This window comes from Schistocerca piceifrons, chromosome 1 (genome assembly GCF_021461385.2).
Source record: "Schistocerca piceifrons isolate TAMUIC-IGC-003096 chromosome 1, iqSchPice1.1, whole genome shotgun sequence".
Taxonomy (NCBI): Eukaryota; Metazoa; Arthropoda; class Insecta; order Orthoptera; family Acrididae; genus Schistocerca; species Schistocerca piceifrons.
The window spans coordinates 17981551-17995851 of record NC_060138.1 but is presented as its reverse complement, the minus strand read 5'-3'; the positions used below and the strand labels follow the sequence as shown (position 1 = coordinate 17995851).

General features: G+C 41.2%; 1 protein-coding gene across 1 annotated transcript in view; it reads left to right on the top strand.

The window, feature by feature from the left end:
- Positions 1–14301, top strand: part of LOC124795332 (dynein axonemal light chain 1) — a 163769-nt gene that overhangs the window by 143340 nt on the left and 6128 nt on the right. Inside the window, exon 4 of the mRNA XM_047259317.1 lies at positions 9655–9835. Within this exon, the coding sequence (XP_047115273.1) occupies positions 9655–9835 (181 nt within the window). The remainder of the gene's footprint in view (positions 1–9654; positions 9836–14301) is intronic.

Genomic DNA, 14301 nt, shown 5'->3' with positions numbered 1-14301 from the left:
AATTTTGTGAAGAGCACAATTTTGAATTTCTGAACATTTAAAGTATGTTGCCAACCTTTGCATGACTTTGAAATTTTATCAAGATCTGACTAAACATTTATGCAGCTTCTTTCATAGAGTACTTCATTATAGATAGCTGCAACATCTGCAAAAAGTCTGAGGTTACCATAATATTTTCCACAAGTTCATTTATATACAACATGAATGGCAAGGGTCCCAACACACTTCCCTAGGGCACACCTGAAGTTACTTCTACATCCAATAATGACTCTCCATCCAAAATAACATGCTGCATCCTCTCTACCAATAAGTCCTCCATCAAGTTACAAGTTCCCCTTGATACCACACAATTGTACTTTTGACAATAAGTGTAGGTGTGGTGCCAAGTCAAATCCTTTTTAGAAATTAAGAAATATTGCATCTACCTGACTGCCTTGATCTGAAGCTTTTTGTATGTCATGCAAGAAAAGTGAGAGTTGGGCTTCACATGATTTATGTGTTTGGAATCCATGCCCATTGGCATTGAGGAGGTCGCTCTGTTCAATATCCCTCATTATGTTTAAGATCAGAATGTGTTCTAAGACTCTACAACAAGACATTGGATAGTAGTTTTGTGGATCACTTCTACTACCTTGCTACCTGTGCTTTTTTACAAGAACTGGGCATGAATTTTTGCTCACTCAATCCATGACAGATTATATTTAGAACAGGGGCTAACTCAGCCACAAAGTCAATATAGAATCACAGGGGTTCCATTGGGCCCTGGAGGTTTGTTCAGTTTTATCGATTTCAGCATTTTGTCAACACCACCAACATGAATATTTATTCACTCATCTTTTCAGTGTTACAAGGATTAAACCGGGGCAATTCCCATAGCTTTCCCTTTTAAAGGAACATTTGAAAGTGGAATTAAGCATTTCAGCTTTTGCTTGGCTACCCTCCATTTCAGTTACTGTATCATTCTAGACATTAACTTTGGTATGACTGACAGTCATTACGTATGACCAGAATTTCTTTGGGTTTTGTGAAATAACATCTGACAATATTCTGTTATGCTAGTCATTGAAGGCATCATGCAGTGATCTATTGACAGCCAAATGCATGTCATTAGCATACCTCTATCTGTAGCCCCACACTTTGTTTTACATGTGTTATGCAGTAACCTCTGTTTCTTTAGAAATTTCTGACTGTACTCTATGAACTGTTCTGCTGGGTACATATCTGTCCAGTGCATGATTACTATTCTTTTAAAATTAAACCAGAGTTCTTCCACATGCTCCCGCCCTTTGCTGAAAGTTTCAGCTTCCTCATTGAAGTATTACACTCCTGATTCTCTATGTAGTTTGCTGAACGTATAATTCTATCTTTTTGCTTGTTTTAGTTGTCCTTTATACTTTGGTTATCATTGTTGCCACAACCTCATCACGGTCAATGTTGACAGCCTCAAAGAGGTCAAATGCATTTCTTGCCATTAGATCTAGTATATTTCCACCATGAGTGGGGTTCCTAACCAACTGTTCTAGTTTTCAGAGAAGGTATTTAGTAATATTTCACAGGATGTCTTATCATGTCTACTAGTAACAAAACTATAATTTTCCCAGTTGATAGTTGGATGATTAAAGTCTCCACCAGTGATTACAGTATGATTGAGGAACTGATGCACAAGTGAACTGAGGTTATCTTTGAAGTTTTCTCTAAAGTTTTTGGTTACATCAGGAGATGAAACTTGTGGGCGACAGAAGGATCCAATTATTTTGTGCCCACCCTTGATACTAGGTCTTGCCCAGTCAATCTCACATGCACCTTCAGTTTCTGTCTCAGTGAATTTCAGTTTATAGTCTACTGCACAAATACACTACCTCCATGTCCATCATTTTAATATCCATCATCCTTTTGTTTTGATATATACTTAAATTTTCCCCAAAAATCACTCTGTTATCAACTTTGGGTTTCAACCAGCTTTCTGCACCTTCTGTGACCTTCTGTGCTTTTTGTGAGCACTTCAGACTCTGGCACTTTGTTGCGAATGCTTCGGCATTTTAGCATTAGGACTCGAATACTCTCACCTTCGGGTGGCGTTTCTTTCAATCTTACACTGATACTTCTGGGTTTCCTACAGCCTAATCTAAAAAAAAACTTGTGTGTAGCCCACACACAGTAAGCTACCTGTGTAGCAGCCTCTGATTTGTAGTGCACATGTGACCCATTTAGGTGGATCACAGAGTTCTTGACCTTATGACACAAGTCCAGGAAGTCACAGTCTTGTTGTCACAGAAGCTTTGAGGTCTCTGGTTCAGTCCTTCCACTCAACTCTGAACCAAAGTGCCCTGATCAGCTGTGGGGCAATGATGATGAGCTTTGTTAAAACTCCATGTGCAAGGCTGGTCTTCTCAACCTTCTCTACCAGTTGCTGGAATGACCTTTGGGTCCAGATGACAGGCATCATTTGTTCCAATGTGAGCTACAATCAGCAGTTGTTTGCACCCTCTTCCCTCAGTGGCTGTCGGAATAGCCTCTCCAACATGTCGAATGAACGCCCCACAGACATACTGAGTGCACTCGGTTTCCTTTCCTGCCTCTTGCTGCCATTTCCCTAAGGGGTACCATCATTTGCCATACGTTTGGACTGCTGACAACTAATAGATCCCTACCCTGTTGTGCTTGCTTCCTAAGATGACCTGAGGCCTTCAGGATGGAGAAGTCAGCTCACGGTGGATCAATTGTATGATGTGGTGCACCCACACTCCTGCACACTGTCTTGGCATTCAAACACAGCCAGCTGGCTGAAAAGCATCCAGTCAACTATGCACTGATAATCCATTATAGCTGCATTCTTTCAGGGAGAGCTCCATCCAGCAGGTGAATAAGGAGTGGGAAGTGGTCAGTGGGATGAAAGTTGGCAATGACTTCCTACCGAGCATGGTCCACGAGGGATGGAGAGCAAAAAGAGAGGTTGATGGCAAAGAATGAGCCAGTAGCAGCATAAAAATGAGTGGGAATGCCTGTATTGAAGATGCACAGCTAATGAGACATCACGAGGCTCTCCAAACTGTGACCTGAGGGCAAGTAGAGGTTGAGCTCCACAGTACATGTAAGGCATTGAAGTCCTCCAGTAGCAGAAATGGTCAGGGTGTTGTATTATAAGATATGTTAAGAGCCTCAGAGTCAGTTGCATCTTGTGGAGGTAGATATAGTAAGCAAACTGTGATCCTCTGACCCACACGAACTTCTGTTGTAATTGGTTGTAGGTCAGTAACCGAGGAGAGAGCAGACGAATGGTGTGTGTTATTGACAAATACAGCAACCCCTCCCTTGGCTCTTCCCCCAATCATGTTGTTCTTGCAATGAATGGATAGCCCCATAGTACAGGGGCATCAGATGATTTAAAATGCATTTCCTACAAACACAACCAAACACAACCACATGGAGAATTTCTGTGTTGGAGTTGCAATTCCTCCTCATGTATCATGAACCCATTAATGTTCCACTGTAGTATGGGAGCCACTTATCAAGGGTGTTGCACTTTCACCCTGTCTTTCTGCGGGGAGTGGAACCTGTAGTGGACGGAGGCTCAGTGTTGGGGCAGATGAGTGTCCAACACAGACACCGAGGTCCGTCGGTGCTGAAGACGAATCTTGAGAGGTGTCAGAGCGAGCACTGCCAACATTTAGACTGCTTACTTCCTGACCCCGTCGGCAGCTGATTCTTTGCCTTTGATTTTAATTTTCTCGGCTGGGGAGGCTTTGGAGCTACAGCCACTGGCTAAACCTTTGGAATGTCGGCTACCACAGCCTCGTCTGATGTTGGGCTTCAAAGCAAATTCAGTGGCGCAAGTGCATTGACCATTGCAGGCATTAGTGATGATACTTGCAGTCTCCTTCTGTGTAGCAACATCAGTGTTCTGAACTGGAGCAAAGGAGCTAGTGAATGTGGGGGATTGCATGGCCTTAAAGATTTTTTGGCTTCACCGTACAGGATTTGTTACGTTGTTTTGATCGCCTAGATCTTCCTTTTTCCAAGGAAGACATTGCACACCATACTCCATATAGGGTGATTCCCACAACAATTGACACACTCAGAGGAGATGAACATTTGAATCCTTTGTGGGTAGCCTTCCCACATTTACATCCAAGAGTGGTGTACTCAAAGCTCTAGCATTTAAAACAGAGCATTGGGCTGGGGGACATAGGGCTGCATGTTTAAGCAAAAGAAACCTACCATGACCTGCCCTGGGAGTTTTCTACTATTAAAAATGAGGATGAATGAGTCAGATTTGATCAGATGGCCTTCCACCCTTTTCAAGGTATTCTACATGTCTACACTACCTTCTTGGGCCTACTCAACTTTCAGGTTCTTTGTGATATCCAGCATATCACCTTTGCTGTAGTTCAACATGCTGTGGCACTCATTTTTGAATGATGTATTCCCCAAGGCTTTTGGCTTTCTGGAGGTTCATTGCTTGTTGGGAACTTGAGGTTTCAGCCAACAGTGTCCCATTGCTCAACCACTTAACAAATTTTAATGTTCGTGCAATCCCTTCTAAATGCTATTGAATATGAAAAGTGAGACTTTTAAAAAGTTCCCCTCTGTAAACTGACATCCATGTTGCCAGACGTGATGTATGTTCCTAATAAAACTGGCTATAGTGATTTACCCCAGCTTGGCAGCAGATTCCGTCCTCATGTTCTGTACTATAAATAACATTTACCTATCACTATACTACTTAATGCTGTGCACACTTATCCTATCTAAATTTAATCTAGTAAATTTTGTGAGAAATAGAAAAAAAGAAAAAAAATCTAACTTGTTGCCTGTCAGTTTTATTATATAGCTGTCACTGATCTCCTGTTTCCAGCGTAATATTTACTTGATTACTTTGATATTTTTGAAAGGAAATTACTACTTATAGTGCTAACAACAGAGCTTATTTGCAATACAACCAGTACTCATCATGTACTCTTATAGTGCTCGCTGTAAGTTTTTCATTCCTCAGTGAAGCTCAGGGTTGTGTGGGCAGTAGTGTAGCTACTGGTATGGCCACTTGAGCTGGACCAGCCTTGGCAGAGAGACCCGATTAAGAACATCCCACACCATACAGAAGGTGGGACTGAGCTGCCTAGGGAATTCAGCCTCTGACAGTCGGGTACAAGCATGGCGAACTCATCGTCCACAAGCTGGGGCCAGTTGACACCACTGGTGTTGTTCTATTTTAAGCTCTGAGCACAATTCACTGACTACAGTTATGCTTGACAATGGAATGGTGTGTGTTTAGGAGGCTGGAGATCTCAGCTTATCTGCCTAGGTCACAATGAAGTTACCAATATCTATTTGTTTCTATTTGTTTTAACCTTAAACCTCAAGGTGTACTACATACTGGTATGGTGAATTGCTGTGGGAGAAAATGGACACTAGCAGACACTGTCTGGGATACCTGCCACACTTCATTTGTGTGAGGACTGCTCTGGTAAGAGGGTCTGTGCCTGAGTTAATATTTATTTCTGTAGATGTTAATGGGGTTGCTATGGAGCTAAATCTAACAGAGCTACTTCTAACTGGAAGAGTGTACCATCAGCCAGTACTTGCACATGACCAACAAACAGTATCAAAAAGATAAGAGGGCACTAGTTGACCATAATAACTTCATAGCAGTAAAGAGAGGACAGGGAACCTGATAAGTTTTTATACCCTCCAAGGTCTGGAGGGAACTTCTGGGTCCTTACTGAGTGCAAAAAGACTTTGAAATCTACTAAGGAGAGTAGAAGAGAAACAAATTTGAGATTACAGTTTATTGCTATTTTTAAAACTTCATAGTGATAAAAGTGAATATACACCAGAGCCAAAATACAGGAAAACTGCAACAAACCCTATGATGATACATACTACAGAAATATAATACAAAATAACTATGAAATAATAGATTAAAATGATGAAGTACTGATTATTTGCTGCAGATGGGTGCTATATGAATGATCAGAGTTTTACTCAGGAAACAAATACATGGTAAACAGAAAAGACATAAAAATGAAGACTAGAAGAGTGTAGTTGCAAAATAAGTGGAAGAAGTCACATACAAATGTAAAGAAATAAGGAAGTACTAAAAAGGTAAGAGAGATAAGGAGAATGAACAGAGCATGATAAATAAATGATACAATGTGACAAACATAAATATAAATGCAGAATGTAATTAGGAAATGGGAATGAAAAAGCCTGTTTAAGAGAACTCATCGAAAAACGGATTAGCATAAATGATGACACAGGGAGATGATAAGACCTCAGTTGAAGAGTCAGTTCTCATCTCCAGAGTTTGAAACCACTGATGTGAGGAAGAATTCAGATGACCTATAAGGTGACAATGATGCTTGAGCATCTGACATTATATTCCACACTACACTCAGCGACAGGATGCTCATGTAGAAGTTATACCAATGGTGACTAATTTTTATTGATAGCTAGATAATGCCCATGCCAATACAAACTGCTGGAGGTCATGTTGTTCCCATGACAACATATTGTATTCACACACTGCAGCAGGCTGTGAGCTGTGATGTCCAGTAAGTAGTCAGTCAGATAGTGCACTGCCTATGAAAAGCAACTAATGGTCTGGCTTTGAATCCAGGTCCTCAAGCTTAACATGTTGTCATACGAGGGGTGTTTGAAAAGTCTGCACAAAGTCCGAGAGATGGCATCACTGGCATGTACTGAGGTCATGTTTAGTTAGTAGCATCTTTGGAAAGAACGCACACCAAGTTTCAGCCATATTGGTCTATTTCTTTCTGTCTGGCATTCATGTGAATCAAGGAAGTTGAGTGATTGTCAAAAAATGGACGAAAAAGAGTTTTGTGCGGTGATTAAACAGTACTTTATGAAAGGCAAAACGCCTCAGGAGACTAAAGAAAAGCTTGATAAACATTACAGTGACTCTGCACCTTCGATCAGAACAGTTTGTAAGTGGTTTCAAAATTTTCGGAGTGGCCATATGGGCACAAATGATGATGAACTTTCTGGATGCCCTGTGGAGGTTGTAACTCCAGAAATCATTGATAAAATCCATGGTATGGCGATGGATGACAGAAGAGTTAAGGTGCATCAGAATGCTAGTGCTGTGGGCATCTCGAATGAATGGGTACATAATATTTTGCATAAACATTTGGACATGAGAAAGCTATCTGCAAGATGGGTTCCGTGATTGCTCATGCTTGGCCAAAAACGGAATCGTGTGGAGTGTTGCAAGGATGGTTTGCAGCTGTTCAGGAAGAATCCACAGGACTTGAGGCATTGTTTCATCACTGTGGATGAAACATGGATACATTACTATACTCCTGAGACCAAAGAACAATCTAAACAATGATTTACCAAGGGAGAATCTGCACCAAAAAAGGCTGGAAAGGTTATGGTGACTGACTTTTGGGATTCACAAGGGATAATCCTAATCGACTATCTAGAAAAGCATGAAACTATTACAGGTGCATATTATTCATCATTATTGGACTGTTTGAAAACCAAGCTGCAAGAAAAACGCCGGCAATTGGACCGCAAAAAAGTCCTTTTCCATCACAACGATGCAGCAGCGCACACCTCAGCATTGTGGTCGCAAAATTAATGGAAACAGGATTCCAACTCATTTCACCTCCCCCTATTCTCCAGACTTGGCTCCCTCGGACTACTATTTGTTCCCCAATTTGAAGAAATGGCTGGCGGGATGAAGATTTTATTCAAACAAAGAGGTGATTGCAGCAACTAATAGCTATTTTGCAGACTTGGACAATTCCTATTATTCAGAAGAGATCAACTAGTTAGAATGGTGTTGGACGAAGTGTATAAGTCTAAAAGGAGACTATGTTGAAAAATAAAAAAGGTTTACCCCAAACACGTAAGTAATTTTTATTTTTGCATGGACTTTTCAAATGCCCCTCGTATGTTGCTAGTGGGGCTGATAGATGTGGTACTCACAGAATCACTCAGGCAGGCTTCTGAATGGTGAAACTCTATATAAGGGATCTGTTCAAAAAATTCCGGGACATCCATAATTTTGCGCCAGTGGTGTGTTTTATGTGAAACTCTAGAAAACTTGTACAGACACACACCAAATGATGCAGGAGAACTACGGTGATGAGTGCTTTGGCTGTACTCAGTGTTACAAATAGTTCACACGGTTTAAAAATGGCCGAAGGGAAGTTAAAGTTGTCTTTTGTTCAGGACACAATTCGACAACTACTGATGAAGCTCGCAGCAAAAATGTCAATAGAATTGTGCATGCCAATCAAAGACTGACTGTCTGAGAGACTGCAGAAGAATGTAAAATTTCAGTTGGATCATGTCATGAAATCCTGACACAGCTTCTTGGAATGAAAGGACAAGACATGGGTCTACAGTTATAAAATTGAGACAAAGGTTCCATCATGACAATGAGCAGGAAAGGTTCTCTGAGACAAAAAAAGCTAGTCAGGTTGCATAAAATGTCAAAGCCATACTAATGGTTTTCTTTGACTTTGAAGGATTAGTTCATCATGAATTCATGCCATAGGAATGAACTGTTAATATATGGCCTATTGGGATGTGTTGCAATGCATTCAAGAAAATGTGAGAAGCAAACGGCCTGACATTAGACAATTTATGGCTCTTGCATCACAATAATGCACCCACACATTCATATCTCTTGGTGCATCACTGCTGCACAGAAACTGAAACCACTCTGCTGCCTCATCCTCCATACTCTCCAAACCTGGACTGTGCAGGCCTTTTTTATTTCCAAAGTTGAAAACCCCACTGAAAGGATGAAGTTTTGCAATGCTAAAGGAAATAAAAGAAAATTCGTAGACAGCACTTCACACAATTCAGGCAGAAGTGTACCAAGACTGCTTTCAGAAGTGGAAACGGCGTTAAGAGAGGTGCATCAATTGTGGAGGAGGGTATTTCAGAGGAGACTATGTACAATAGGTAATAGGTAAGTGTAGAAAAATTTTGTGAACAAAGTTTTGGAATTTTCTGAACAGACCTCAATAAGAATGAGGATACAAGAAGTATATTACAAATGTTTGATCTAGGTCATGTGGAAAGGATTTTAGGTAGTTCTGATCTCATTTTAAGGCAAGTACCATATTTTTAAAGTAGAAGCTAATTATCACTTCCCAGTACAGTATGATATTGCATAATTAGAGGAATACCTTTTATTATTTTAAAGCATTGTATTTCTCCTTGGGTCAAACCCATTATATTTGCTCATATGCTGCCAAACCATTAACAGTGCACGTGTTGACTTCCGAGTGTAGTTTTTTCCTTATTTATTTCGTTTCAATTAAGCTATTATTTGGGCTCACTGCACACCTGCAACATATTGTTAACACTGTAGAAGTTAAATATGGTATATTATTCCTGGTTGTTCCCTGTGCCCGAATGTGGTAATAAATCTAAGTTTAGATTGGCTCTCCTAACTTGCTAGCATGCTTGCAATACCCTATCCTTTTCATGCATTTCCAATGTAATACAAGAATGTTAGAAATTTTCTGAAGTTTAAGATTCAACTGTATTATTAAATTTGTTATTTTATTATTCATATTATAGCTGTTTAGATTTTGATAGCTGGTAAGTAGACGCCACTCAGTTGCTAATAAAATTCTCATCAATATTTGGGTGACTTATGAATATCTTTTACAGGAAGGTATCGGTGACACATTAGAAGAGCTATGGATATCATACAATTTCATAGAAAAGATTAAAAGTGTTTCCTTTTTCAAGAAGCTGCGGGTGCTGTATATGTCAAATAATGTCGTTAAAGACTGGAGTGAATTTAACAGACTACAGGAGATTCCACATTTGGAGGATCTACTATTTGTTGGTAAAGTACTATCAGAATGCAGACAGCATTTGTGAGTCTTTTTACATGTGGATGATTTAGCATGCAAGTGTGTATATGTGGAGATTACAAGGAAACAGAACATGTGGATTGTACTTTTCTTAAGGAGACAAAATGTTAAAAACTGTCAACAGACAAACATAAAAGTACAAACGAGAAAGAGTGATAGCTGGGAGAGGAGTGTCAGGATTAATTTAGTTTCTTTCTTTGATAGTGCACAATGTGTCAATGTGTTTTGAAGTCTTGTGAATTCATATTGAGGTGCTACTTGCACTCACGGTGACTCCTACATTGAATTTTGTTCATTTCTGTGCCTATTCCAAAAATATTCTTAAATTACTACTTTTCAAAAATATTTAAATGGTTTCCAGAATGAGATTTTCACTCTGCAGCAGAGTGTGCGCTGATATGAAACTTCCTGGCAGATTAAAACTGTGTGCCTGACCGAGACTCGAACTCGGGACCTTTGCCTTTCGTGGGCAAGTGCTCTACCATCTGAGCTACCGAAGCACGACTCACGCCCGGTACTCACAGCTTTACTTCTGCCAGTATCTCGTCTCCTACCTTCCAAACTTTACAGAAGCTCTCCTGCGAACTTTGCAGAACTAGCACTCCTGAAAGAAAGGATACTGCGGAGACATGGCTTAGCCACAGCCTGGGGGAGGTTTCCAGAATGAGATTTTCACTCTGCAGTGGAGTGTGCACTGGTATGAAACTTTCATATTTTAATGGTATTTGAAGATATTTGAATGTACAGGGTGAAGTACACTTACTACAAACATTCACAGCTATATTCTTGTGCATGTTTTCTCACACAACACTTAAAGAATCAAATATATATTATTTTTCAATTAAACAATAGAAAATCTGGGATGTAAAAACAAAAATTTGGTAGGGCAGATTGCTTCTCATCACACAGAGGAGGCACTGAATGGCTGACAGGCACACTGAAAAAATGCTGCCAGGTATTATTGTCTATCAGACTAGGTTCTTCGTCACATGTAGGTGAAACAAAACATGCACACCTTCACAAATTCGTAACTCACGCACATATGGCCCTTGAAAAAGTCATAATATTGCCAAAACATGAAATTATGGTTGCATCAGAATCCCCCTGAATCATGGAGATGACTGGATAAACTGATTCTCTTGCTACTCAAGCAAAAACATTAAAAAATCTTAATATTTCATTATATCAACAATCTCTTAACTTCTGTTGTGTAAATACATAAATTCAAAAGGCAGGCAATATGCCCAGATGATATAATATGTAATTTCCATCTAAATAAAACAGAATTTGACATGGTTAGACTATGTATGTATTTATGATCATGTGGGACAGTGGCTGAGATGCACTCATAACAGTAGTGAACATAGAAGAATTATAATACTAATTAATAACTCAAAGCTAAACCTTTGACAAGTAAACTGAATTCAATAAAATGAAATAAAATAATAGATAGTGCAGATGCTAATGAATTGACCAATAAAATATTAGACCTGTTAAATGAAAATTTTGAAGCATGTAGTTCTTATGCTAGGGCAAAGCATACTAATGTGGACAAAAAAAAACACATGTGAAAGTGAAAAAGGTTTACAGGTCTGGAATCAAGGCAGTAAAGTGCAAAGGAAATGATCCATGTATTCTCAGCTCAGAGGGTAAATACAAAGTTGCATGGGAAGTCATTAAAACAGGAATAGATAGTGATGTACGCCAGACACCAATTCCAACTAACACTCTATATGCAAATTTTGTGTAACCTCACTCAGATTATTATATTGTGAAGGATGTTAGTAAGACAGAGACACTAGTGCTAGAAATAACAGTAAACTGACAGACATCTTCCTACATCAGTCTTACTTGGACAGTAAAACACAGTTACAATAAATAATCAAAAGTTAGACTTTCTTCCAGATGTAAAGGTTATAACTCAGTGATCTGTTCCTGCACCCTTCCTTTTCATTATTTATATACACAATTTACACAAGGTTGTGTGACATGATGCAATGCTATATAGAGATTATAACGGTACAGCCTCCCCAAGGACTCATATGATATGTTTGATACCAGGTTTTTTTTATATATATTCAGATAGTTATCAGACAATTCAGTGCTTCCTAAGGCCTTGTATGTGTGTCTATACATATATTATTCTGTCCTATTTCATAAAAAACTTGATATTCATTGTGAAGGCATGTGGAATGTTCTGGAAGGACGTGCTTTGTCGTAATTATCAGTGGATTGTTGTCATTTATAAAATTATGTACATATACTAAATTAAGTTGTGGTGCTCATGAAATCGACACCAACATCGATGCATCCATCTTTGAATTAAGCTAAGATTATCTTTGGTCTCTTCACCATGTTCAGTTCTTTGTGAGCCTTGCTTGTGTAGAGTGGTGAGTAAATGAACTACTGGCAGAAGTAAAGCTGTGAGGACGGGGCATGAGTCGTGCTTGGGTAGCTCAGATGGTAGAGCACTTGCCCGCGAAAGGCAAAGGTCTTGAGTTCAGGTCTCAGTACGGCACACAGTTTTAATCTGCCAGGAAGTTTCATATCAGCGCACACTCTGCTGCAGAGTGAAAATCTCATTCTGGAAACATCCCCCAGGCTGTGGCTAAGCCATGTCTCCGCAGTATCCTTTCTTTCAGGAGTGCTAGTTCTGCAAGGTTTGCAGGAGAGCTTCTGTAAAGTTTGGAAGGTAGGAGGCGAGATACTGGCAGACATAAAGCTGTGACGACAGGGTGTGAGTCGTGCTTGGGTAGCTCAGATGGTAGAGCACTTGCCCGCAAAAGGCAAAGGTCCCGAGTTCGAGTCTCGGTCCGGCACACAGTTTTAATCTGCCAGGAAGTTTTAAATGAACTACTGCTAAATGGGGGTTGTTTGGTGTAACTAACCCGAACTTCTCCCTCACTGGTGACCTCAAGTTGTAACGTCTTCTGCTTTCGCTGTTTTGCTGTGTCCGTGACCTCCGTGTTGGTTATTTTAGCGTGTATTACGTTGACACAGCATCTGAACAATGACTTCGCCCCAGCGCCTAACGCCAGATTTTGTGATCGACATGCATTGTGTTGCGGGATATGTACACCCGCCAGAACTGCAACATGATGCCTCTCACTCTACGATTACGCCAGACGTTTTCGAGTCTGCAACAATAAGTGAGGTTAGGAGTGTGCATGACTCCGGCTATCAAATGCCTTTGTTCCCACCACATGTGCCCTCCCTCATCGACTGTGCAGTTACCTCTTACAGATCTCCGTGCAGTGCGGGACCAATGTCAATTTCTGCAAATGCTTCGTTTGACAACCTACCACCACCAGGACAATGATTTGCCACGTCGCAATCAGTGCAGTACCATGCGGATACTTGCCACGTGGCTGGAACTGCTTCGTTCACAGGTCAACCTCCTCAGCATCCGACCATGCCCGCGTCTGCCTCGGTTCAGCATCATCACATGCCTTCCTATTTCGATACCTCGGCCTGCAACAGGAACAATAACTTGTTATCTGTGCCTGACCTCCACCTCCGTCCCACTGCTACACCTCAGCGTTTTGTGACACGACATTTACCTTATCCGCACACCCTTTTTGAGTGGAGTGACTCTGAACAGTTAACATTCACACATTCCGTCCCACGTTCGACATCATTTCCCACACTGTGCTTCTGGACAGCCCGCCCCTCCGCAGCCTCCCTGTAACACAGGTGGCCCCGGCTCTGATAATACATCGAGCTTTCTGCAGACTAACACGCGTTCTCAAACTTTGAACTTTCTCTCACCTATCGCCCCCGCACCGGCACCAGTCGAGCTTCCACTACCATTCTCGGCACATATAGGTGCCTCATCCGTGTCGGTCTTCTGCGATGCGTCAATCAGAACACACCCGCAAAGTGTTGAGCTTCTGCAACCGCAATCGACACATTACGGTGTCTCATTTGCATCGGCCTTCCGCGTCGCGATGGATCACACTCAACCACAGCGTGTCACCTTCACGCTGCCACCCGAACAGCCATCATTGCCACATCCCCCTGGAGGTGCACTCTCCTGGAATACTACAGCAACAATAGCTCATTTCAGGCAGTGCCCTGACGAACTCAACTCAACCTGTTCTTCCGAACATTCTACAACGCTTACCGGTGCTGCTGGCGTTTAATCCTGACAAAGCTACAACTTGGTTCAAAATTGCGGACAAAGTGTTCGACCATTACAAACCCGATGAGTCAACCAGATTTCTGTGCATCGTCACCCACCTGCACGACCAGGAGGACTCGATTGCTGACCTGGTCAACGCCCCGGACTCATGTACCCGGTACACTCTAGCCAAAAAGACAGTTCTACGACGGCTTGCAGGCTCAACTGGGGCAGCAATACGGCAAGTGCTCCATGTCATGCAACTAGGCAACGACAAACCTTCCCAGCTCTGGAGACGGCTACGTGCCCTGGTCAGCG